Below are 24,939 nucleotides of genomic sequence, written 5' to 3'. Positions count from 1 at the left end.
CCACTCCGCCCGAGGTCTCGGCTGCCATTGGCCGAGCCACTGGCCCCGCCCACACCGGGGGTCCCGCGTGCCTGAGGGTCGCGCAGGGCTCGGGCCTGAGGGTGCGACGGAGCCGCTGCGGCCGCGAGCCCCGGGACGGGCGGACCCGAGACCCCGGCACTGCCCCGGCCCGGGACCCGCGGCACAGCCCGGTGGTCCTGAACCGCCGGCACTGCGCGGCCCGGACCCTCAGCACAGCCCAGCCCTGGACCCCGGTACAACCGGACACCGACCCCCAGCACAGCCCAACCGAACCCCGGCACTGCCCAGCCCGGGACCCCCAGCACAGCCGTGCCCCGAACCCCCGGCACAGCCCGGCCCCGGACCCAGCGGCACAAATCGACCCCAAACAAGCGGCACAGCCCGACACGGCTCCAGCTCTCCTGTCACATCAGCCTCGGCCACCTTGGTGTCACTGGTGTCACCTCAGCAGCAGCAGGAGAGGGGTGGCTCGGATCCCTGGCTGTGCCCGTCCTCCCACTGTGAACCCCCTTCATTTCCCCAATAAGACTGTCCAGCTGTACAGAAATACTCGTTTTTAATCAGACATGATAAATGGTAAACTGTCGACATTTTTTTTCCCACATGGAAACCAGTGAAATCATGTAGACAAGGCAGAGTTGCGAGTTTCCACACTCCAGGATACAAAAACTAAAATGCGTTAAACATGATACATTTCTCTCATTTTTAAAAGATTGCATAAAAATGCGCAGCATGTTCGACATTAGAAATCTTTAACCTAAAAAAATAGCACCAGGGAGAGATAAATTTAAAAAGTATTAAAAAGTAATTTCTGAGATCTCCCTCCCTTAACATTTCATAAATTCAAAATAAAAAGCTGCTCTTACAGGGAAAAACATTTCAAGGAAGACTTGTCTACTACAATTCTCATCAAGAGAGCTTAATGCCAAGACAATTCTCATTCCTCTTTTATCTTTGTTTACTTTCCCCAAGTCCTTTTTTTCCCCTCATCAATTAGTTTTCCTTTTGATCAGATAGGAAAGGATGTGAGATGCGGTGTATGTAAGATCAGGGATGCCACGGAGTGGAGGGCACGTGTTGGCCCAGTCTGGAGGAATCACGCCCCTCAGGGCAGAGGATGGCTGTCACGCTGAGCCCCTGCACTGATGGGTGTTTGCCCTCACACCCCATGCTGGGCTCCAAACGGGGACTGCAAGGACCTGGGATGAGGAATTAGTGTTGTGGCTGGGGTCCAGCTGGACACAAGGATCACAGATTGGCAAAGAGTCCAAAAGCAGCTGGTGCAGCAATGGCAGTGCCAAGGCTTCCCAAACACCTCCAGCACGCACAGAACCCACCCTGCCACCTTCCCAGTCCAGGGGCTGGTGGCAAGAGGGTGGTACGTGTCCCCAAGCGTTTGTCAAGCATTGCAGGTGCCAGCAGTGACTTGGACCAGCCTGTCTGGCTTTCCTCAGAGTTTTCTTAACTAAGGCATGTGGCTTGAGAATGAACCCCCAAGGAGTTCTCTCTAAAGAGTAACCTCCAGGTGAAAACAGGGAAAAAAAGCCTTTAAACTACCTGGGTTTCCCTTGCTGTTCTCCTTGCTTCCCAAGCACAGCCTTGGATTGGAGACCAAGAGAAGATGGGTTTTGGAGCTGGGATGGAAAACTGCACACAAGGGTGCAAAATGGGCGGCTGCAGTCCTCCACCACAAGGACAGGGGTGCCAGAGAGGTAGAAGGAGCTGGGAAAGAAGTTCTTCCCAGTGATGCTGTACAGCACCCTGCATGAGAGCAAGGCAGCCTGGCATTGCTTGGGTGGAGGGTTGGCCCACAGTTTGAACCTGAATCATTTTGAGAAGGCTCTTCCAGAGCCAGGTGGCAGGTGAACAGCGGAGGTAGGGCAGGACAGAGGGACCAAGGGGGGAGTGGTTTCAGTGCATTGAAATGTGCATTGGAATTCAGAATCCCCAGAGATGCCTGCTAGAACAGTAACCTGGTGGCTACAGAAAACCTGGCTGAAATGGCCATGGGCACCTGCTGGTCCACAGGCTCAGTGTGCCCAGGACTTCATGGAAAGCAGGATAATCACTCTGGGAAAGCTGGGGAGTAGAGGAAGGCAATCAAAAGTGAATCAGTGGTGGCCACAGGAGCTCCCAGTTTGGGGGTACAGCCCCAGGAGCCCCCAGGGCACTGCCAGGCTGGGGCTGGGCACACAATCCCACCTCTGTGCACAGGGAGATGGGAGCACAGTGGAGGAGAGGTACAGCCCCAGAGCCCCCAGCAGTGGCAGTGCTTTCCTGCCTCACTGTCCCATTCCCTGGGCACAGCATGAGATGGGCACAGGCAAGAGCAGTGCTGCACTCCTGGTCCCTGCACTCCACGAGGGTTGGGTGGGATTTTCCCTGGAAGGAATGCCACCACTGCTTGGGTTCATGACATCCTACCTGACATTTGGGGTGCTGAGATTTGAGGGTGCCATTGACCATTACACTGTCCTTCCTGCTGACATACCACATTCATTTGGGAAATGGATGCTCCAAGAATATTTTCCTTTACAGACCCTGGAGCCCAAATCCTCCCTGCTCCAGTTACTGTGTAAGCTTGCAAACCATTCAGCAGGATTTTAAAATCTAAGGAGAGGTTTTAGATGCTTTAAAAAGGAAGTAGTGAATATTTGTAAACTACAACCAAACATATATGACAATATTTCTTTAGTTCTAGCTAGAGAAGTAATTCTATCACCTCACAGTTCAGTTTCAGCTACATTCAGGTCTAGGAATCTCCACATTCTTAAGTAATGCCTTAAAGCAGCAATAGACATCAAAACAACAAAATTAAATTTTATCAAAAAAATAAAAACAAAAAAGATTTGGTTTCTTGATCCTGTGTTCAGTGTGTAACCTGAGCAGGGTCCCTTACACCTGCTGCTACGGTTTGGGGGTTTTTGGCAGTTACTTCAAGAGGTTTTGTATGTTTAGGAAAAGCACCAATTCACTGTAGTTCAGGTTTGCCTGCAGCTCCCCAGCAGCTGCCCGCACGCTGGCTGCTCAGCAAGTGGTGACTTCCCAGCTCCAGGCTAAACAGGAAAAATGCTCTGGAGGATGAGACTCCCATCTCATCAGTGATGCATAGAGCTTCGTGTGCTGGGTAATTAAAGCTTCGTGTCCATCATTTCCTACTACGGATCACTGTTAGTCCCTTTACAGAAGTTGCCCTGCCAGGTTCTTTGGTTACAGACATTCCTCGGCTCTCCCAGGCTGCCGTCCCCGGGGAGGGACGGGGCCCTGGCAGCCCGGTGGCCGTGCCCGTCCCTCTCCTGCCACAGCAGCGGTGCTGTGCATCGTTACCAGAGAGACGAGGGACGCTCCAGTTTGCTATTCACAGGCAAAGTAATCCTTGAGTGGGGAGAAGAGGTGCCGGATGACAGGGACGCTCCACGAGCCCCCCAGCAGCTTCTGGCGAGTCCCGCGGCCGATGTTGGAGACATCCGTGTAGGGCAGGGGGAAGCCAAAGATCCTGCAGGGAGAGGGCAGGTGAGGCGGAGCAGGAATCCCTTTCCCTGGGCAGCACTGCTCCCAGGCCACCAAAGACAGTGAGCATCAGGAGTCTCCTGTGGGGAGGGGATTCACCTCTCCAGCCCCACAGGGCCTGAGCAGTTCTGGATGGGGCTTCCCACCATCCCCAGTGCCCTGCACCTTGTAGGATTTCCTGGCAAGGCTCCTGTGCCTGGACATCCAGTCTGCCTCTGCTCAGTAGCACCTCTGCAAGCATTGCCCTAGGGCTACTCCATGGAGATAGGAGTGAGTAGCTCTGAGTCATGGGCTGGGCACTTCCCTTACAATCAGACAGATGAAAGTCCAACAGCCATTTCACATGACAAAGGCTTGGAATCGTTATTTTACTTACAAATGCCTTTAGCTGAGTGTTAACTCCAACAAATACTGGCAATTTAAATATAAGCAAGCAAAAGTATTTAACCCCAGTCTTGTGTTTACTGGCCAGAAGCATCCATGATGCAAAACCTTCAGGTTCGGTCACACATATTTGGTGTAATGGACTGCTTGTAATTGGATTTACCTGCTCCCAGTCCTTCTGCTGTGTTTTGCCATGAATTCATGGTGTGAAGCGTGGAGCAGGGTGCACTCATGCCCTGTCACAGCAGCTGCTGGCTGTGGTGTGAGCTTCCCCACACCACCCACCACAGCCAGAGCAGCCACTCAGTTCCTCCATAAACCCACAACCATGGCACTGACTGGGGCACAGGGCTGCCATACAGCACCCCACATCAGCCTGGGCCTGACCCCAAAGGCAATCCACGTGTGCACCCCCAGCCAGACCCACCAGAGCATCCTGAGCAAGCCTCATCACTCCTCCCTCCAAAACCTTCAGGGCCAGGGCAGGGGATGCTGCTACACTTCTCCCTTGCAGTCTCATCATTGCTTATTAGTAAGAGCATTAATTATCATGTGCACATCACTGCAGGGAAGCTGCCCCATGCGGGAGCTGTGGCTCCTTGCTCCCAGGAGCTGGGCTTAGAGCCAGGGAGACAAAAAAAACCCGAATGGGCACTACAAAACAAACCAAAACTACCATGAGAGATCCAAGGACAGCAGACTGACTGATTACCTGTCCATCCCAGGGAGGTTGCCCCAGAAGTAACGAGCTCTATGGGCAGCTGATATCTTGATTGCATCAATCATAACTGGGTTACACTGCGAGCCAAAAACAGGGAGAAAAAAAGTTAGAGGAAATGTTGGCTTGATTCTCTCCTGCGTGAACAGCCCTTCCCAACTGCACTGCAGGGACTTAAAAGATGTCAAAATCCTCAAAATGTTGTAGCTCCCACAAACGCTGTTTCACACCAGAGAACAGCCTGGGTGGCCACATGAGTTCCCAGGCCATGGCCAGCAGCTATTGACCATCACCCATGGACCAGGATCAGCCTTCAACTGTGATTTTACACCAGTGGTCCCTGCTGACCCACAATCCATCCTGGCTACCACAGAGTTAAAACTCCTTCCCAGTCCCTGACCCCCCTCTCCCCAGAAATAACAGGCATTGCTGGGAACAGATGCTTTCTGCAATGCTGGCAAAACCCCTCCCCCAGAGGACTTGTGCTTGGGCTTGACCTGATGAAAGCCAGAGGGGAGGATCCAGAGCCAAGACTAAACTTGATTCCTTGGCATGTGCACCAGGCAGGGGGTTTTCCAGCATCAGGGCCACAGGAAACCACAGCCAGACCCTCACACCCAGCACAGCCCAGCAAATGTCACCTGCTCCAAGGCCTTTCCCACAGCTGTCAGCAATCCCTACCTCCAGAAACCGGGAAATGTCCCTCTTGTCATTGATCCTCATGGCCACCACGTTCTCAAACATCCAGAAGAAGGGCCGCTCCTCGCCTGCCTTGGGACGGGCGTAGTTGAGCAGGTGGTAGAACTCGAAGAACAGCCTCCCAGTTCCTTCTGTGGGGAAAAAGCCGAGCAGCAGGTTGGTGTGACGGTGTTTACTGGGGTCTTAGGATGTGGGAAGAGACAAGAATGTTGACTCCATGTTTCAGAAGGCTTGATTTATTATTTTATTATATATGTTATATTAAAACTATACTAAAAGAATAGAAGAAGGGATTTCATCAGAAGGCTAGCTAAGAATAGAAAAGGAATGATAACAAAGGCTTGTGACTGATCGAGACAGCCTGGACAGTTGGACTGTGATTGGCCATTAATGAGAAACAACTATATGAGACCAATCACAGATCTACCTGCTGCATTCTACAGCAGCAGGTAATCATTGTTTACATTTTGTTCCTGAGGCCTCTCAGCTTCTCTCTCAGGAGAAAAAATCTTAAGGAAAGGATTTTTCATAAAACATGTCTGTGACAGGTTGGCACCAGCTGGGGCTGTGAGGCTGGGGGGCCTGCCTGCCCTCCCCACCAAGATGGGTATGGAGACAGCCCATCACCAATACAGCCTGGGGCTGAACCACCACCCAGAAGGTGGCTCCACGGCCCAGGACCATCCCAAGGTATGCAGCCCAGCAGAGCAAAGCAGCCTTACCAAACAGAGCCTTCCTGGTTGGATTGACAAGGGAGACATCATCACAGGGGCTTCCACCGATCACCAGGTCAAAAGGACCCCACTCCTCAATCTATAGAGAACAGACAGCCCAGACCGTTAGGGGACGCCACAGAAATGGGTCTCTCCTCCCCATGGGGCAGGGCACAAGCTTGTCCCAGTGACACCCATGCCCCCACGGTGCCCTGTCCCTCAGGCTCCCACAGCAGCAGAGCTCACATTTCTCTTGGTTATGTTCCTGACATCGTGCACGTATGTGATGTTGCCCTCGGGCCGCACTTTGCCCGCAGCAATGGGGTTCTCACAGATCTCTGAGGCAATGTACTTCTCCACCTGGATGCCCAAGTCCTTCAGCACCGTGTACCCTGCCAACGGACAGAGGTCTGAGGTGGCACTGCTCTCTTTAGCCTCCAAGTCTCCCTCGTCAGCACCGCTTGATGTGGCCGCTCCTGGATGTCCTAGGTGGGTGTAGTCAAACAGCACTTCAGGGTGAGTCAACTTTTATTTGACCCATTCCTCCAGGCAGGTTTGCTCCCAGAAAGCAGAATGCCAGAGCTGAGTGAACTGAGACAAACCAGTTGCCCTCAGGCACTTCAGAGTACAGGTTACTGGTGTCCCCACAGCTCTGGCTTCTCAAGGGAACCAGCCACCCCAGATCACACTTGGCACAGCAGGAACACCTCTGCGAGGTGCCCACACATGCCCTCCCCTCCATCCCTTCCCCTTCCATGCCCTCCCTCCACCTCCAGCAGGAAAGAGAGACCCTGCCCTCATCCCTTTTCTGATGGGGATCACCCTGGTTTCACCCCCTCCTCCCCACCAAGCTTTTAGAGACAGATTTGAGCCCATGGAATGATTCATCCCCAATGCCCAGCGCTGAGAGCTGCCCAGCAGTGCTTCCCTACTGCCTCACCTGTTGTCACCCCATCGAACAACGAGAGCACTCGAATTGGTCTCCTCTTCGCTGGAGGAACTGTTGGGTAGATTTTGGGTGCAGCCTGCAATAGAGACAGCCATGAAGCCCCAGCCCTGGCAGTGCTGCCTTGTCCCATTAGGCTCTGAATGCAGCACCTCCACCTTCAGGAGAGCATCTGCAGGACCAAGAGCCTGGCACCCTTGGAAAGGGTAGGTGAACAAGACCAAGGCAGAGGGAAGAGGAAATCCAGGTAGCCCTCAGTGACCCTCTTCCCCACATCCCAGCACACCAGGCTCCCTGCCCCAGCCCTTACATATTCCTGTCCCTTGTCACTGGTGAAGAAGTCCTGCAGGCGAGTGTTCCAGTCCTGCCGGCGCTGCAGCACGCCGCGGCTCTGCTGGGGCTGGCACATGTAGCAGTTCCAGGGCTCCTGCTCTTTCACTCTGGCTGACGTCCCTCGCCCCACCAGCACGTCCAGACACTCCACACAGAAGCACCTGCCCAAACCACAACAGCTTGTGCTTGTCACCCCAGCAACCCCTTTGGGTCACCCCAGCTTCTCCTGGATTCTCCCCTGCCATGGAACAGAGCCTTTACAGGATATTTTTCCAGACAGTACTCTGGTTTCTAGGGCTGCTAACACCAGCTGGTGACCAAGGCATGGGTAAGTCTCCAGCCAACCTCCACAGGATTTATTCAGGTGATACCTGGCTTAGTAAGGGCAAGTAGGCTGTGTCACAATATGCTGCATGGCAGCCAACTGAAGAGAAGCAAAGCCCCTGCCCAGGCTCATGGAGGATGACCCTACTTCCTGCAGCTCCCTGGGAATGATGCCAGGCCCTCAGCCCCAGGAGCAGACATGGGGCTCACCTGCAGCAGCTGGCATTGCTGCAGAGCAGCAGCTCCTTGCCTGCGCAGCAGACGGTGCAGTAGGACTGGTACCCATCTTCATCGTACATGTAGAAGTACTCCAGGAATCTATCCTAGCAAAAGGACAGCAGGAGCAGAGAAGGACAGAGGATCAGGAGCCATGCTCAGATGGTGGAAAACACAGCTTTGCTCCATTCTCAGTACAGATTTTGGAGATGCAATCCTCAAATGTTTCAAGGTGGTGAGGACACGCTGAGGGACAGCCCCTCAGTGTGGAGGACACAGCATGGCCAGCTCCACCCTCTGGCCCCAGGCTCCCACTCAGCCCCAGCACAGCAGCACTTACCCTGCATGTCTGGCAGAGGCCCCCCTTGAACAGTGGGTGGAAGGTGGCTGGGTTCCTCCTCCCGCAGGACAAACAGCTATCTGTGGGACAGAGAGAGCTTCGCTCACCCAGGGCAGGGAACACCCAGGGCACGACCCCCTTACACCCCCACCACGGGCTGCAGAGGCTGGAGCAGTGTCTGCATAAAGCCTGCACTCAGAAATGCACCCAAATGGGGCCTGCCCTTGGAACTGCACCCAAATGGGGCCTGCCCTCAGAACTGCACCAAATTGGGGCCTGCCCTTGGAACTGCATCCAGATGTGGCTGTGGCTCCCATGGATGACCTGGCCAGCACCCCATCCACCCTGTTCCCCTGAACGCCCTGCTCCCCTGAACGCCCTGCTCCCCTCAGCACCCTGTCCCCCTCAGCACCCTGTCCCCCTCAGCACCCTGTCCCCCTCAGCACCCTGCACTCACAGCACTTTCCCCCTCCTACATGGTGCAGTTGAAAAGGGACCCACGACCCTTGCTGGGCACCCCCAGCACCTCACACCTCTTCCAAGGAGAGACAGGGCTAGCGTTTACCTTCCAGCTTCCCGCTGTTGTTCATAACGTCAGAAACCATTTGCTCTTTATAAATTTGAAAAGAAAGAAAAAAAAAAGACATTATCATTCTTTGTGTTACAAACTTTAAATGCACTCTGCTTACAGGTGCCTTATTTCTTGCATTAGAACTACTCCAGCTTTGCTGACAGATTTTGGTGCAAAGCCCACATCCTTTCACTGATGGAGATATTAGAGCTTAGCATAGCAGCACATGCTCCAAGCTGGTGGGGCCCAGCCCATGTCCTGCAGTTGGGTTTGCTGGTGTCTTGTAAGGCACAAGTCAGCACCATCAGACCACAAAAGCTTTTGCCTTCAGAACCCAGGCTCATGGCTCCTGGGAAGAGCCAAGCCCTTAGCCAGAATGGTTTCCCAGCGCTCTTGGGGAGCACAGCCCAGGCCAAGCCCCTCCCCAGCTCTCTGTGTTGGTTACCTCGGGTCTGGTCCTCTTCCACACGCTGCTCCTTGCTGCTGTTGCAGGGGTAGGTCTTCAGCCTCTTGGTGGGGGGACACTGTTCAAGGGACACCACCTCCTCTGTCCCATTCCTCAGCACCCCATTCTCTGCAAGGAAAAGGAACCTCCTTAAGGACAAGCCTCCAGCCTCAGGACTGGCCCAGGGCACCTCCTGCCAAGCCCTGCCAGGTCTCACCCCAGCCACAGCAGGACCCTTCCTGGCCACCAGGTCCTCACACATGGCACAAGGCTCTGCCAGGTGTGATTTCCATGGAGCTTGGAGGGTGTTTTGCCTCAGCTTTTTGCAGTGCCACTGAGGGTCCCAGTGAGAAGCCCCAGGATCCCCCCGGGACTGGACTGGCATGGCCACAGCATAGGGTGAGCAGGCTCAGCCAGGGGCAGCCCCCAGTGGCCACTGCCCATGCCAGCCCCCACCAGCCCCCAGGCAGCTGATGGCACCACCTCACCTGAGCCCTTGGGTGGCCGCAGTCCCTTGAGCCCCAGGGGTTTGAAGCCAGTGATTGCCCAGTCGATCATGGGCTTCAGCTGCTCCTCCAGAGACTCCCTGGGGCCAGTTGTAAACGTCTTCCCCGACCGGCTCCGGGCCACCTGAGGAGCATGGGCAGCAGGGGACAGAGTGACATGGTGGTCTCTGTCAGGGGAGCAGCCACAGCCTGCCAGGGCCACAGCCCCAGGCCCCCTCCCCACCCAGCACACACACACAGAGGGCTTAGTGGCCCTGGGATGGTGGCAGCTGATGGATTCCCACTCTGGGTGTGCCCTTGGCCACAGCCCCATGCCTCCATCCCTGAAATGAGCCCATCTCTCCTCCAGCAGCCCCAATGGAGCCAGAAGCAAGGACAGCCCAGCCAAAGCCCTTACCCAGATTCTGCTCCATGGCAAGTGGCAGGAAGAAAAGACACAAGAGATGTCTGTGGGTCTGCAGCCCCACAGGCTGACATGTGGTGCATCCCTTGGATGGAGACTGGATTCACCAGTGCTCAGCACTAATCCTGACTTCAAAGGGCATCCTGCACTGACCTGGGACACCTCTGGCCAGCCTGGCACTGCCCTGCTGCCATGATGCTGCCACATCCAAGCCCTCACAGGGAGTCTGGCCTGGGGTTCTGGAGCAGTGAGACCCTGGAGCAGCAGCAGCTACCCCTAAACCCTCAGGATAAGCAGAGCCTGGCCCCACAGCCACACTTGAAAATAATCTCAGCAGTGAAAGGAGGGTTTTACTGCATCCATGCCACTGTCCCCTCAGCCCAGCTGGTTCAGCTGGCACCTCCTCACCCACCCCTGGTGGTTACCTCCAGAGCATGGTAAATGGCACGGCGGTAGGACACCAGCTTGTTGAACGTGGAGGAATTGAAATGCTGCCTGAAGGCCATCAGTCCCACCAGTTTGTCTGCAGAAACCTGGGAGAGAGCCCCAAGATCTCAGCTGTGAGATGGGAATGCCCTGCTGGGCCTTATCCCCCCAGCACTGGGCAGTCCCCAGCTGCAGCACTGTGGCCACAGGAGGAGCCCAGAGGCAGCTGTGCCAAGAGCAGCAGTGTGACAAGGACGGGTGGGTTGCACCCTCTGCCGGCACTGCTGGTGTGACACCAGCACAGCACTTCCTCCCTCCTGCCTGCAGCGTGGGAGGGGTTGGTATCCTCACTGGATATAGGAAATATCCTCGTTGGATATTAAAAAAGGTTCATGGCTGGGCACTAGAACACACTCCCCAGGGAAGTGGTCATGGCAGGAGCCTGACAGAGTTCAAGGAGAGTTTGGATGACACTCTGGGGCATGTAGTGGGATTTTATGGCTGTCCCGAGCAGGGAAGGAGTGTGACTCAAAGATCCTTGTGGGTCCCTTCCCACTCAGGGTACTGACTCTGTGAGGGGCTCTGAGGGGACACCCCTCCCCAGGCAGGGAGTGACAGGGAAAGCTCTGGAGCATGGACAAAAGGCTGTGAAGTGGCCAGGCAGGTGTCCCCACGTCTGGATGCTGTCACCAACCTACCAGTGATTAGTTACAGACACCAGAGCCATGAGAACCTGCCAGGGCCTGGCCATGCTTAACACCGGGAGGGGAGACTGCAAGAGCACATCCACCCCCCACAGCCAGCCTCAGCAGTGGGGCAGAAACGTGCAGGGGAGGATGTTTTGGGCTGGGCCAAAACAGTCTAAGTTCTCTCTTACCTCGGAGAACTTCCCGTCTCCAAACCACTGCACCCAGCGCATGCCCGACACTGCCTGCCGCTTGGCCGTGGCTCTGTGGGACACGACGATTGCAGGCCACCAGGAAAAACCTTTGATCTTCCCCCAGACAAGCTCCCCAATTCCGAATTCCTTCCCATCCTGAAAGCACAACACAACAGATCAGCCCAAACTCCCCATTTTGTCTGGGCAGTTGTGCAGGAGAGCCCTGGAGCGCAGGGGACAGCCCTGGTGTGTCACCACGTGTGTCACGCAGGTAGAACCTTAGTGCAGTGATCTCCAAAAACTGCAACCGCTCCCTCAAGCACAGGGCCAAGCCATTGTCACCTGGCAGCCCTGATCCATGCTGAAGCTTGGTGGGGAGGCCTGTGTGTGCCAGCCCATGCTGAGCCCGAGGCTGACACACGGCGTGGTGCGTGCTCCGTCCTGCACAGCCCACCTGGCACCCGGCCCCATGCGTGTCCACTCCTGCCTGCCCTGCCAGGGTCTCTGCAAACACGGGGAGCATTGCACCAAGGTTGTTCCCTGGGTGCCCTCCTTGGCACAGGGCAGCGCCTGCACAGGGCTCACGGCTCAGCCTGTGTTGTGTGGCTGCACCCCAGGGAGAGGACACCCACCCACCCTCCTCTTGCTCCTGCTGGGGAGAGCAGGAAATGTGGCAGAGCAAAAACACAGAAGAAAAAAAAAGAGCCAAGAATTTTGGTGTGACCCATCGCAGGCACGCTGGGTGCTGTGCACAGCAAGGAACCTCACACGGAGAAAAGTCACCTCTCTGCCTGCAGAGCCCTCCTTCCCAGCTTTGTTCTGCAATTACGTACTTAATTATGCAGCAAGATGCAATTGCCCAATTCCTGCAAGTCTGGGGCCCTGCCCTGCGGCCCGCAGGCACTGAATCCTGCTCTGCAGCCCCAGCAGCTTCGGTTCTCTCCAGCATCCCCGACAGAAATGTTTTCTGCACATGCAAGTGCCTGTCTGAGCAGGGCACGGCACACTCATGTGTGTCTCGGGGGGCCCACGTGTGGCACCAGTGGCAGCTTGGCAGGGCTGGTCCCCAGAGCATCCAAGCCTGATAGATGGAGACAGCCTGGCTCCATCAGGCATGCAGGGAAGGGTGGGCAGGAGGAACAGCACTGAGGTTTCCAGGTTTGTTTTGGGACAAGTCACAGAGGCTCATCCTTGCCCCACACCACCCTGGGTGCAGGAGCAGAGCTCAGCCCCTCCATACCTGGTACTCCAGTGCCATGCCCATGTCTCTGCTCTCTGCCTCCTCAGCCCCCAGGTCAGCAGAGCCGTTCTGCCCCTCCTGGGAGCTGCTCCCCGAGAGTGTGCTGCTGCTCTGGGATGAGTCCTGCGAGTCCTCCTCCTCCGTCAGGTCGATGGTCACGGGTGTGGGCACGGCAGAGCGACGCCTGGAGCTCTGCATGGCAGAGGCAGAGGGGTGTGAGTGCAGCAGGGAGAGGGACAGGGGGAGCAGAGACCTGCCCCACATCACCCCCATTCCCCACATCACCCCAACCCTGCAGTGGGGATCAGAGAGGGGGAGCCAGGGAGTGAGGACACCACTGCAGCCATGAATAGAGAGGAGAGCCCTTAATGGGGGCATCTGCAGGAGAACTGCTCTGCTTTTACCTGCCAGACCCAGAGCAAATGGTGCACCACTGCCCCCTCCCATTTTCTTGTCCCAAATCCACCCCAGGCTGCTCAATACACCCAGTTTATAGCAGGGGCAAAATACAGCACAAACACACCCCTTCACTGGGGAAACTGAGGCACGGGGAGGCTGCACCATCTCTGAAGACCCTTGACCAGGGCACAGCAGCAGTGCAGGGCCCTGGAGCCCAAGGGAAGGCCCAGGGGAGCCCTGGCCCTGTCAGACCCTCACCCGCACGGGAGTTGGCAGCTCCCTGGGAGGCTCCACACTGCGTGCTGGGTCCTTGAGCCGCATCTCCTGCCGGGTCCGCCCTGCCTGCAACAGGAGGCACAGGGTGGGATTCTGCCTGAGGCTGCTCTCCCGCCCAGCCCTGCCCCAGGGCTGCACCTGCTACCAGAACACCCTGCCACAGCATGGGTGCCCCCCTCACACGGGGACACGGGCAGTCTGTGCCTCATGGGGCTGAGCACCACAGGCAGTGCCCTGGGGAAGGTCAGAGGAGACAGATGCATGCTGGAGGCACCTTGTGCTGAGCCCCTTTGGGCAATTTTCTGCTCCACAGCATCTCTGCAAGGCTCAGGAGCCCCACTGCTGCAGCCCACTGCACCCAGCATGACAGAGAGCAGGAGCCACAGCTGGGAGGACTGGGATGCCAGGAGAACCACAGGCCATGGCAGAGCAGCCATCCCAGGCATGGACACACTTACACACCCTAGATGCTCTCACACTGCTATGGGTGCTCTTTCCCACAGCAGCCCTGCAGCCTTTCCCTGGTGGTCAGAGTTACAGTCCAGCCCAGACTTGCTGCCTGCACCCAGCACAACAGAGATTCAAAATTAAACGAGATTTTGCAGTGAAGAGCCCCAAAACTAAACAGTGGGAAAGATCAATTTTCACCCACTGGATTTATGGCTCTTTCTTTTGGAAGCTGCCTCATCTCAGGCAGATCTCCAACCTTGGGTTTTAATTCTAACTCAAAACAATAAAGCCAGAAGGGAAAAATGCTTCCAGACCCTGGAGGTTTGTCAACCTAATCAACAAAAGAGGGTGGATAAAATTGGGGTTCAGCCCCACAGCAGCTAAAAGCAGTTCACCCCAACAGTGGGAGGCATGAGATGCTTCAGTGTATCAATACAGCCAAGACTTTAAAGAAAATATCAGCATATTTTATTAGGCTGCTGAAACATTTAATGGGCATTGCTGCATCCCACACCACCCCCTCCTACTGCTGTATCATGAGGAGAGGAATTTAAAAATTAAAACATTACGCTGTGAGTATTGCATTCATCACTGGACTGTTCCTCTGGCACTGAGCACAAGAAAAGCCCAGAGGGAATGAGATGAGGATCCTGGCACCAGATAACACCCACAGACAGCACCCAAAAAGCATCCTCGGTGTTCACTTACCCTCTGCACTGGCAGATCGAGTGGCCAGGCCAGGTCCTCCTTGGAGAGGTCTCCATTGCTGTCCTTCTTCTTCTTCAGGGGCAGCAGCCCCAGGCCCCTGGAATCTGTGCAGAGACAAGACAGAGCAGCCTCAGGCTCTGCAAGCCCATCTGTCCTTGCATGTCCCAGCCTCCCACTGCTCCCACATCACAAACTGGAGACACCAAAGCTCATCTCAGAGTAACGTGGCTGGGGGCAGAGACAAGTGGTGTCCCCAGGGCTCCCACTGTGGCACCACAGCCCCAGATCACCCACCTGTCCCTAAAACTGGGAGGGACTAACAGCAGGCATGGGGACATTCTTATCTACTCCCTGGTTCCTGAAAGCTCAGAGGCACAAGGAGGCCACATGCCAGTTCTTCTGGCCTTGTCACCAGGTCATTTAAAGCAGGACCTTGTGAACCCAGGAGGTGGGATTTGGGAACCCTGACTGGAGAATCCCAGGAGCAGTGATGCAGCCCCCCAGGCTGGAGGGGCTCCCCTGCTTTCCTCACTCCATGGGGGTTAAACTATTGAGGGGCAGAGCCAGCATCCCAGTGTGGCACCCATTCCCACAACACAGCATGGCCTGGGTGTGCTCCTGGATCACAGAAATCCAGTGGGGTCATGGGGGGACTCCACAGCCACAGTGACATCCCAACACTGAGCATCCTGGGAGCACTCTGGGCTCAGCATGGTGACCCTCACCTGGAGTGCTGGACTTCCCATTGGCCTCCAGGACAACGCCAGGGGCATTGTCCCCGTTGATGAGGATCAGCTTTGCCCTACAGTCTGCCTCTTCCTGCCCATGGCTCTTCTCCTTTTTCATGGTCGCCTGTAGAAGCCAGAATGGAAAGGAAATTCAGACAGAGCGAGGTCCTTGCGCCAGCTTTAACTTTGTGCCCTTAGCAGAGGGGTTTGACTGGAGATGCAACTAAAGGTCCTGGGAAATAAACAGCACTGCACATAAATGTGGTGGCCCTAAAGGTCAACCAGCTCCATCTAAAAAAGGTCCCAGATGCAACCCACTTATCCTTAGGGAACACCAGGTTTTCCTCCAACATCTGTAAGCTGGTTAGGAGCTGCCAAGCCCCAGCTCACTCTGACAGACCATGTCTGGAGGGGAGCTGCACTTCCAGACAGGGCCACCCTGTAGAAACCAGGGGCCAGCCCACCCCTGGGGCCAGCCCACCCCTGGGCCACCCCTGGGACCAGCCCACCCCTGGGCCACCAGCCTCCTGTATTCCAGCTGCCCAGCACGCCCAGAGGTGGGTGGGCTGTTCCTGCAGCAGTAGGAGAGGCACAGCCCACCATGGGGGGCAAAGTCCTGGAGCCTGCATTAAACTCTCTCTCCAAGGGAGAAAACTCCTCCTGCCCCCTGCTCTTGGCCTCAGCTGCCCTGCCCCAGGGTGAGGGGGCTGTGCATGCTGGCAGCCGCTGCCCTGGTGTCCCTGCAGAGCTGGGGCTCTGCTGCCTTCCCTTGGGTGCCCTCCCTGGCTCCTGTTTTCCGGAGTGGAAGCTCCAGCTCTCCCAGAGGCCCCCGGATGCCATGAACTGTGCTGCCTCACTGCCGGGCTATGGGTCTGTGCTGCAACTTGCCTCTCCAGAGCACAGTCATTTCAGCAGCACAGTCATTTCAGCAGCACGTAACTCAAGAGCTGAGAAGCTCGCAGGGCTTTGCCCACCTACAGCCCTGTTAGGAAGCCAAAGGAACACCCTCCTCAGCCCCAGAGACCCCAGCTCCAGCTCACCACCCCTTCTGTGTCACTCTCGTTCCGCATCGCCTCCAACCACTGCCCTAACAATTGAGATTTCTGCTTTGAAATCATCTGTCAGCACCTCCAACAAACAAAGACCAGTTGGAGTTTGATGTTTTGGACGCAGAGGGCAGAGTTAAAAACCTGGTAATGCTCAAACACAAAGGCAAACAGGTGTCCAGCACCCACCTCCACAGGCAGAAACCTCGGTGCACACGCTGCCTCCCCCCTGGACAAAGGGAGGAGGAGACGAACGGCACCAGACGCTGCAAAACCCCCAGAGCTGTGTGCAGAAATCCCTGTGCTGCAGCACATCTGCTCCCAGACCCAGCAAACAATTCCTGGGAGCTGCCCAGACTCGCCGCCTGCCCCCGGCCCAGGCGGATGGTCCCACATGGCCCCGGATGCTCCAGGATGGTGAATCCACCACGGCACAGCAGAGCCAGGTCAGGGCCAGCTCCTCCAGGTCTGCTCCCCCTCCCCAGCCCACAGTGCTGCAGAGCAGCAGCAGCCAGGACAATGGCTGCAAAACCAGCCAAAACCAGCAAAACTCACCAAAAAGTGAATGTCCCTTGGGAATCCCTACAGGGAGGCTGCTCTCCCAGCATGAGGGTGATCTGAACCAGAGGGTACAAGGAGATGGACCTGCATGAGGCAGGTAAGATTCAAGGAGGACAGAAGCAGGCAAGGCTATCTCCCAGCCCTCCCAAACATCTGCACCCACAAAACTCCACTGGGACTCTCAGACGACCTCTGCATTCATTCCTTTGTCAGGAGCCTGAGTCCAGGAAGTTCAAACTTGCACTTCAAAATGGCTTTTCCTTCCTCAGCCCCAGACTGCCTTATGTCCAGCACACCAAGCAAGGGTGTGCTGTCAGCCCAGCACAGGGGAGGTGACACAGTGACCAGGTCTTGCCAGGGACACAGCCAGGACTGAACACCTGATGCCCCAAGCTCAGCTTTGCCACGTGCTTAGGGAGCTCCCCCATGGCCTTTATTCCAGTTATAAAGTGGGGGGAAAAGGGTTATCCCTTTGGAAGGAACTGCTCGCTGGCAGAGCAGAGACCCACAGGTCACAGCTCTGCGTGTCCAAGGCACGGGCCACAGGCCCTGCCGTGAGCACAGGCACGTCAGCTCCCTGCTTGGTTCCCTGCCTGCTCCGTGCCCTTCTCCAGCTGCACTGCCCAGGATCACTTGAGGACATCATCACCATCCTCTGACGGGAAAGGGAACAGCAAACCATGGCATAAACTGCTCATTAAAAGTGCCTCTCCCAAAATCCTTAACCTATGCAGCACGACTGCAATTCCCACCCCTTCTCCTGCTGTTTGCCCCAAATGCTGAAGCCACAGGAGCCCGTCCTGCTGCCCACTGACCACCCAGGGTCCCCTACAGGAGCCACATCCTTGTGAGCTCACCCCCTCCTGCTCCAGAGGAAGGCTTGGCTCTTTGTCCTCGCCTCCCCTCGCAAAAACACACCAGCATGTGCACTCGGGGCATTAATAATCAGAAACAGAGCACTGCCCTCACATGGGCTGGCTCAGGGGAGACCAGCCCTGCAGTGTTTGCATTGCCCAGCGCCCTGCAAACACACCCTGTGCTCCGCAGTCAGGCACTCCGTGTGGAGATGAGAATCCATGAGGAGGCAAATAATGCACAATTCCAGCTCCACGGCCGAAAGCTCCCCCAGAGCCCGGCACCAGCGGCAGCCCCGGCACTGCCTGGTGACCAGGACGTGCCCTGCAGCCAAATCCCACCCGAGAAGACAATGAACCCGCTGACTCCACAGCCCGCCCTCATTTTGCAATACCAATTTCTTTAAGATTTGCCAAACTGGTTAAAGACCATGCCACAGCATTAACTGCTTAGAGAGAATTCTGGTCCCTGCCTGGCCACGACTGCTGGCCACCCTGGGGCGGGCAGAGCAGGCAGAGTGGGCAGGATGGCTGGGCTCACCTGGCAGAGAGGGCAGCGTGGGCAGGGCTCACCTGGCCGGGCCGGGCCGTGCTCTGGACTGGACCCCTGCCCCTGCTCCCGGGGCTGCTCCTCCAGCCCGGCCCAGGCTGGTTTCAGTTTTCCTTGCTGAGAAAAGAGGCCGCCCTGTTATCAGGTGCATGTCCCCAGGAGGTGGGGAGGTTTCGGACTTTGCCTCCAGACAGGGGCATGCATATCAAAAGGCTGGAGGGAAGCTTTACCCATGGCTGGGATGGAGCCATCGCCCAAGCCCTGTTTGAATAACAAAAAGAAATAAAGGACCCTAATGGCCGGGCTGGCTCTGGGCTGCGGTGCACACTAATGGCCTTTAAGTCTCCCCAAACCGAACATTGCCCTCTAATCCTGGGAAGAAAGGAGTTGCTGGGCTGGCAGTTCCGTAAGAAAGGCGCCGATTTCGCAGATGTGCTCGCTGGGAAGGGCAGGGGGCGAAGGGCAGGCTCCCCCTGCCCGCTTCCTGTGCCTGGCCTCTCTGCTCTCCCGCTCCGGCACTTCCCTCCATTTCCCCCGGTTTCCTCCTGCCCCGCTCCGCTCCCCCCGCAGCCCTCGGCGCCCACCCCGGCTCTCCCCACTGCCTCGCAGCAAAGCTGGGTTAAAGAAAAGAAACAAAACACGAACCGGCCCCTCCTCTCCCAGCGCAGACCAGGCTGGAGACGTCTCCCGGACAGCCACCATCCCCGCCAACCGCTGCTGCAGCGGCTCCGGGCTCTTTACCATGTTCATCCCGCTGGGATCCCGCCGAGCCCCGCGGCCTGGAGCAGGGGCTGCCGGCGGGCTGGGGCTGCGGGCAGGGCTGGAGGCTCCGGGGGCTCGGGGGGCTCTGGTGCACAGGTGAGGCCCGCTCAGAGGTGGCCAGGCTTCTGTCCGGAGTCGTCACCGCTTCATTCTCCCCCTGAACAAGGGGACCAAAGATGACAATGACACCTCGCTGTCCCCATGGCCGCCCGTCCAGCCCCGTGCAGCCCCAGAGGCAGGACGGGGATACCCGGCCTCACTCCTCCTCAGCTGATTAAAAATTTGGAAACTGAGGCAGGAAAGGAGAGTACTAGTACTGCTCAGGGCAGCACGCTCCAGCCATCCCCTCCTTGCCATCTCCCGTTCCGAGGGAGGTCGTTGCACGACCACCTCTTGCCCCAGGACCACCACTCGCTCAGGGGACCCCCGCCGCTCCCCTCTCCCGGCTTCCCGGGACTTGTGCCCCACGCTGGGACCACGCTGAAGAGCTCATCCCTGCTTCTCCGATGCTCTCCCCTCCCCGGAGCCCCCCGCGGGCTCGGCAGGAGGCGGATGCCAGCACAGCCCTCCGGTCGATACCTGCTCCGGCCACCCCGTCCCTCCGGATCGGCCCCGAGGAGGCTTCGCGCCCGAGGCGCCGCCGGGAACCTCTTTTCCTGCCAACAGAGAGGGAAGATGCGCTGTCAGATCCCCGACCGAGAACCGAAAACAAAGGTGTTCGGCCCGGGGCAGCAGCGCCACCGTGTCCCGGTACCCCCGGCAGCTCCGCACGGTGCCCCCGGCCTGGAGCCGGGCAGGGGGACCCCGGCGCCCCCGAGCCACCCCCGGCCCGCAGCCATCACTCGCCGTACCAGCGAGGGGACCTCCCGCCGCAGTCCTGGCTCAGCCCCGGCCCGGCCCCGCGGGTCGCGGGGGGTCCCGCACCGGCCCCGCCGTGACAGTCCCGGGACGCGCCCCCGGGGCTTCCGCGGGAAACTCCCAAAGTTGCAACGGGACCGGAGGGGTGGGCGGGACCAGGGAGACTTAGGGGACCGTGCCCGAAGCTGTGGGAGCAACGATCCCTACAACACGCCCCAGAGCCGAGTGCCGGCAACAAGTGGCCGTCGGGCCCACCACCCCCTGCCGCTGTCCCAGCCCCCGGGGCGAAGCCGCGAGTCCCCGGTTACCGGGCACCGGGGCCGCCAGACCGGCCGGGGCGCTCCCGCCGAGGCGCTCCGGTGCGCCCGGTGCCGCCTTCCCCTCCCGCCTCATTGTCCCCCGCCACCGCCGCGGACAACAAAGCCGCCCACGAGGATGTGCCACGGCTCCGGCTCGGACCCTCCGGTGCCCCCGGTCCAGCGCCCACCTGCGCCGCGGCGGGACGCGCCGTCCAGCGGGGCCGCGCCGCCGCTCGCCGCTGCCCGCGCCCCGGCCGGCCCCCGACAGCCCCGCGCTCCGATTACATGGCGTTTTAACCCTGCCCGTGCTGGGCAGCCCCTCCTCCTCCTCCTCCTCCTTCACCGCCCCATGGCGGGGGAGGGGAGCGCGGGGCCCGCAGCACCACCGCACCCCCCGGGCCCCCCAGGCCCATCGGGCGCGCAGCCCTCGGGGTCCCGCATTCCCCCAGGGCTCGCATCCCCCGGGGCGCCACATCCTCCCCCGCCGCGACTCCGCACCCCCCGGTGCCCAGTGTGTCCCATCCGCTGCCCCACATCGCTGGGACCACCGCCTGGCGCCCCACATTCCCCTTGCCTCGGCTCCCCGCATACCCTCCCCGGTGCTCTGCATCACCCCCGCGGGGCTCAGCATCCCTCTCCGGAAGCTCCACGTTCCTCCGGTGTCTCACACCGTACCGGGGCTCCCCACCCCCTGGTACCCACCGGCGTCCTGGTATCACCTCCACCGCCCAGCATCCCCCAGGGTTCATCATTTCTCCGGGGCTCGGCCCTCGGAGCCCCACGCAGCTCAATCCCTGAGGCAGAGGAGACTCCCTTGGCACCCCAGGGCCGGGCAGAGCCCTGGCCCACCGAGCCAGCTGTGCCCACCAGTTTCCAGCAGCACCCACACTGCCCCATGCAGCACAACCCCGCAGACAAAGCCTCACAAGTTTCACATTCAGTTTTTGTTTGTTCTTTCCCTTTCCCATCCAGAGGCAAGGCACTTGCAGGGCTGTCCCGGGGCCAGGGACACAGCCCGCGCCTCTCCTGCCCCAGACAAAGCATCCGGAGTCCACGTGGGGTATAATCTTCCCTGCTTGCCTGTTATTACTTCTAGATTCAGCAGGAAAGTGTATAACAGTAAGAAAAGCAATATGATTATCCTGGTGTGATAGAAATGAGCTTTCAAGGTCAGGAGGAAATCTTAGTTAGACAAAGTGTCTGAAATCTGCAGGACCAGCCCCAGGCCTATACAGCAGGTTCCCCCAAACCACACCTCCATCCCTGCAGAACACAAGCATGAAAAATTTGGCAGCAAATGTAAAAAATGCTCTGCAAGTGAACAGGAGGAGCTGAGGAACCCACTCTGAATGAACCCCTGGGGATACTAAACATCACCATTCAAACAAACATGCACCACACAAACCTAAAGCCAATCCGCAGCTCGGGTGAGTAGATTAAAACAAACAAATAGATTTTACTCCCGTTTGTTTTCCCAGACTAAGGAAAGGGAAATGCTTTTGAGAGCTGTGCTCATGAGAGCTTCCAGGGCACTGTGAGGGTGGAATCAGCCCTTCAGCATCCACGGGTTCCTCTCCCTTTCTGCGGAAACCTTCCTGCTGCTGTTGGCCTCCCTGACCTGCCATCAATCTCCCGCCAGCCGAAACGCCCTCTTTCCCTCTCTGCCCCTCAGTTATCATTTAATTCAGGAGAGCAAGGCTCTGCAAACTGCTTGTGGGAAAGGTCTGGTACCAGACAAAGCAGCTCTGGCAGACGGTGAGCCAAAGCCTGATCCTTTTCCTGTCTCTGCTACACACACCACAGAGAGATGCTGAGAGTTTATTTCCTAACAATCAAGAGAATGTGTATGTAATTTCATGGGAAACCTTTACAGAGATTTTATACCCAGGCTCCTGCCACACATTCCAGGCTCTTCTGTTGACCCAGGGCTGGCATCAGCAGCCTCTCAGGAGAGTAGCAAAGCAGCTCCTTCACTGCTTCCCACCAGCCCTGTGGCTTCTCAGCATAGACCAGTGATGGGACACGGCTGGGTGGGCAAAGCTCCTCCACTCCAGAGCTGCAAGGAGCAGGCAGCTTGGCCAGGGCTCATGTGAGCAGGGAGGGAGAACTGGGGGGTCCCTCAGCACCCCTGGGCACAGGCATGTCCTCTGCACGCCATGCCACAGACACATCCCTGCCCATGATGGAGGAACTCCCATCTGCAGCGAGGCTGGGCTGCCCAGCTTCTGCAAAATGTCATTCCAGCCAGAACCATTCCCTCATCTGGCTGGCTGGCATCTCAAATTCATGGAGCCAGTGACCAACCAGCTGAAGGAGCCATTCCCTGTCACTGTCACACAGTTGGGACTGGCAACATCCATTCACATTGGAAGTGACTCCTCATTTTTCACAGGCTTCCCAGCAACCATGCCAGCTCTTCCACACACAACTCCTCACTCCCAACCCTCAACCCTTCTCTTCACTAAAGGCTGCTCAGGCAGTGCCTTCTCTAAAATACACCTGGGGTGTGGCACCAGGCCCAGCTCCTCTTTGTCCACCCAGTTCTCCCACTTCTAATTTCTTCCTAAAATTCTCCTTTGTCACCCTCGCCAGGCAAACTAATGCCACCCCCTGCCCAGAGCTCTGCTCTGGCTGCCACCACCTCCCATCTTTTGCTTTGCACCCAAGGGTTTGAGTTGGGACCTACTCCATGTATCACAGCAGCGTTCCTGGAGATCCTCCACAAATCAATAAATGTGCCATTACCTACAGCTGTCAGCAGTGTAACCTCGTCACCTCCGGATCTTGTGGGTCCCAGATTCCACATCCCAGTAATGGCTGAGCTCTTGTTTAGTCTTCTTGCAGGCAGGGAGGAGCACCAGCACCATTAAATCAGCCTGGGCAGTTGCAAGCTGGGGCTGAGAGCAGGAGGAACTTCTCTCTCCACCGAGGCCGGCAGCGATGCTCCTGCTGCGTTCGGGCTTTGGGGCTCCCGTGTTGATGTACACACAGCTCAGAGGCTCTTTCCCAGCCCACAGTAATATCATTCTCACTGCACAGCATTCTTCACTGCAAGACCCCATCAGAGCACGTCCCACAGGATATTTCCTCCTCTTCCATGAGTATCTTCATTGTCTGAGACCTCACCCCAGCCCTGTGCTGGCTGCCTGCCTCTCCACCAGCTCCACCAGTGCTGCTCCAACACAGCTGTCAGCACCCAGTCACTCCTCACCACGGCTCCCCAGAGCAGGTCTCCTTTTCCTGGCACCTCTCCTGAGTCTGGGGAGAGCTGTGCCACCCAGCAGGGCTCTGGCTGCTGGAAGCAAGGTCTGTTCCTGTTGTGGGAGAGCCTCATCCTGCTGCCACATGTGGGAATACAGCCCCAGCCTGCCTTACAGCTGGGCTAGCTTTTCCCATCTGGGGGGAATTGCTGTTTACACAGAGATAGGAAATGTTATCCCTCCTACAAGAAGTTTCTAGCCCTTCCTGTGGGCTGGCCAGGCCCACATGATACAAACCTCTAATAAAAATAAGGTTAAAAATAAGTGTCATCCATGTAACCAGAACATCTAGAAAGTCTGCAGCTACCGCCTGCAAACTTCAAACGCCGAGGCACACAAAGAAAAATCTTCAATGCCTCTCTAACAAAGCTGGCCACAAAATCCTCTTTTTCCTAGAAAACAGGATACGCCTGCTACAGCCTAATCTGAAGTGACGAGGCCTCCCCAAACCACCCTCCTCAGCACATATACTTTTATCCAGAGGAACGCTGCTCCCAGGGGGTGGCTGCCTGCAGAGCCCCCTCCCTCCAGGCCAGCTCCAGAGCTGCTCTTGCTGCCCGGGTCAGGGATTACAGTCCCTGCTCAGGAGCAGAGGAGCTGGTGGAAAGAGGGAGTGTTTTGCCTGTGGCTGCAAGGCAGGAGTGTGCCAGAGCCCAGCAGTGGAGCTCCCAGCCCTGCTCCACCTCTGCACGAAAATCTGGCAGCTAGTTGTTCCTGCAGCAGTGTCTGCCTGGGACCAAAGGCTGAGGAGAGTGATGGGGCATTGACCTGCAGAAGAAACAGAAATCCTGGTCTCAAAGATCTCATTTATCCCGAGGCACAGAACTAACTCCTCAGAAGTTTCAGCTGGGCAGCCAGGAGGAGTCACAGCATCCCTCAGACTGTGTCTGGAGATGTTCTCTTAGTGCTTCCAGCCCAAGGCAGACACTGCAGGTGGGCAGAACCCCCAGAGAGTAGATGGGCTCTGACCAGCTGGGTGAAAGCCCCATGGCTTCTTCACACACTCTTGCCTTTTCCAGGCCTTTCTCAGGCTGGCAAATGCAGACAATGTTTCCTGCTTCAGCTGCAAGGCTGAGGTGGAGGCAACTGGAAAAGGCTGGGAGAGCTTGGCATAGATAGTGGCATCGGAGAACAGGATGGAGACAGCCCAGGATGTGATCTCTAGGGAACACATAATAAGGACCCTTCCCGGGGTAACACTTTCCAAGTTCTGAGGGAGCTTTTCAAGTTTGGCATGTGAAATGAAGCTGAAAAATGCATCTCAAGTAGGGCACATGGATCCTCTGCTCCGTTCGGAGAGCACCCTTTTCAGACTTTTCCTGCGTGTGTGTATCTCACCATTGCTTTTTGGCTGCTGTTTTTACTTTGGTATTTATGGTGAACAAGGGCACATACCTGCAACTCCAAACTGCTGCTGCCCTTGGCCTGTCCTCAGCTCTGATGAGTCCATCAGCAACGCGCTCTGCATGAGAATGGCCTGGCAGGAGCACCCATGGGCTGATGGCTGCCTGCA

General features: G+C 57.2%; 1 protein-coding gene across 8 annotated transcripts; it reads right to left on the bottom strand.

Moving 5' to 3' along the window:
- Positions 1 to 568: 568 nt before the first annotated feature.
- Positions 569 to 22,955, bottom strand: DNMT3B (DNA methyltransferase 3 beta). 8 transcript variants are annotated; one of them, XM_030963020.1, is made up of 21 exons: positions 20,355 to 20,412; positions 19,589 to 19,665; positions 18,893 to 19,166; positions 15,234 to 15,360; positions 14,509 to 14,612; positions 13,333 to 13,416; positions 12,676 to 12,867; positions 11,433 to 11,591; positions 10,555 to 10,662; positions 9,709 to 9,850; positions 9,221 to 9,349; positions 8,770 to 8,814; positions 8,205 to 8,284; positions 7,859 to 7,971; positions 7,302 to 7,485; positions 6,986 to 7,070; positions 6,292 to 6,530; positions 6,055 to 6,145; positions 5,315 to 5,463; positions 4,628 to 4,713; positions 569 to 3,517 (listed from the first exon to the last, which is right to left on the bottom strand). In XM_030963020.1, the coding sequence occupies exons 3-21, from the start codon at positions 18,995 to 18,997 to the stop codon at positions 3,376 to 3,378; spliced, it is 2,364 nt and encodes a 787-aa protein (XP_030818880.1). In that variant the 5' UTR covers positions 18,998 to 19,166; positions 19,589 to 19,665; positions 20,355 to 20,412; the 3' UTR covers positions 569 to 3,375. The 8 variants fall into 8 exon arrangements, with proteins under 8 accessions (XP_030818880.1, XP_030818883.1, XP_030818882.1 ...); XM_030963022.1 differs by lacking the exon at positions 20,355 to 20,412 and adding an exon at positions 22,912 to 22,955 and having other exon boundaries at positions 3,376 to 3,517; XM_030963024.1 differs by having other exon boundaries at positions 3,376 to 3,517; positions 6,292 to 6,437.
- Between the last annotated feature and the right edge of the window lie 1,984 nt (positions 22,956 to 24,939).

Source organism: Camarhynchus parvulus, chromosome 20 (assembly GCF_901933205.1).
Source record: "Camarhynchus parvulus chromosome 20, STF_HiC, whole genome shotgun sequence".
NCBI lineage: Eukaryota > Metazoa > Chordata > Aves > Passeriformes > Thraupidae > Camarhynchus > Camarhynchus parvulus.
This window is presented reverse-complemented; position numbering and strand designations above follow the sequence as displayed.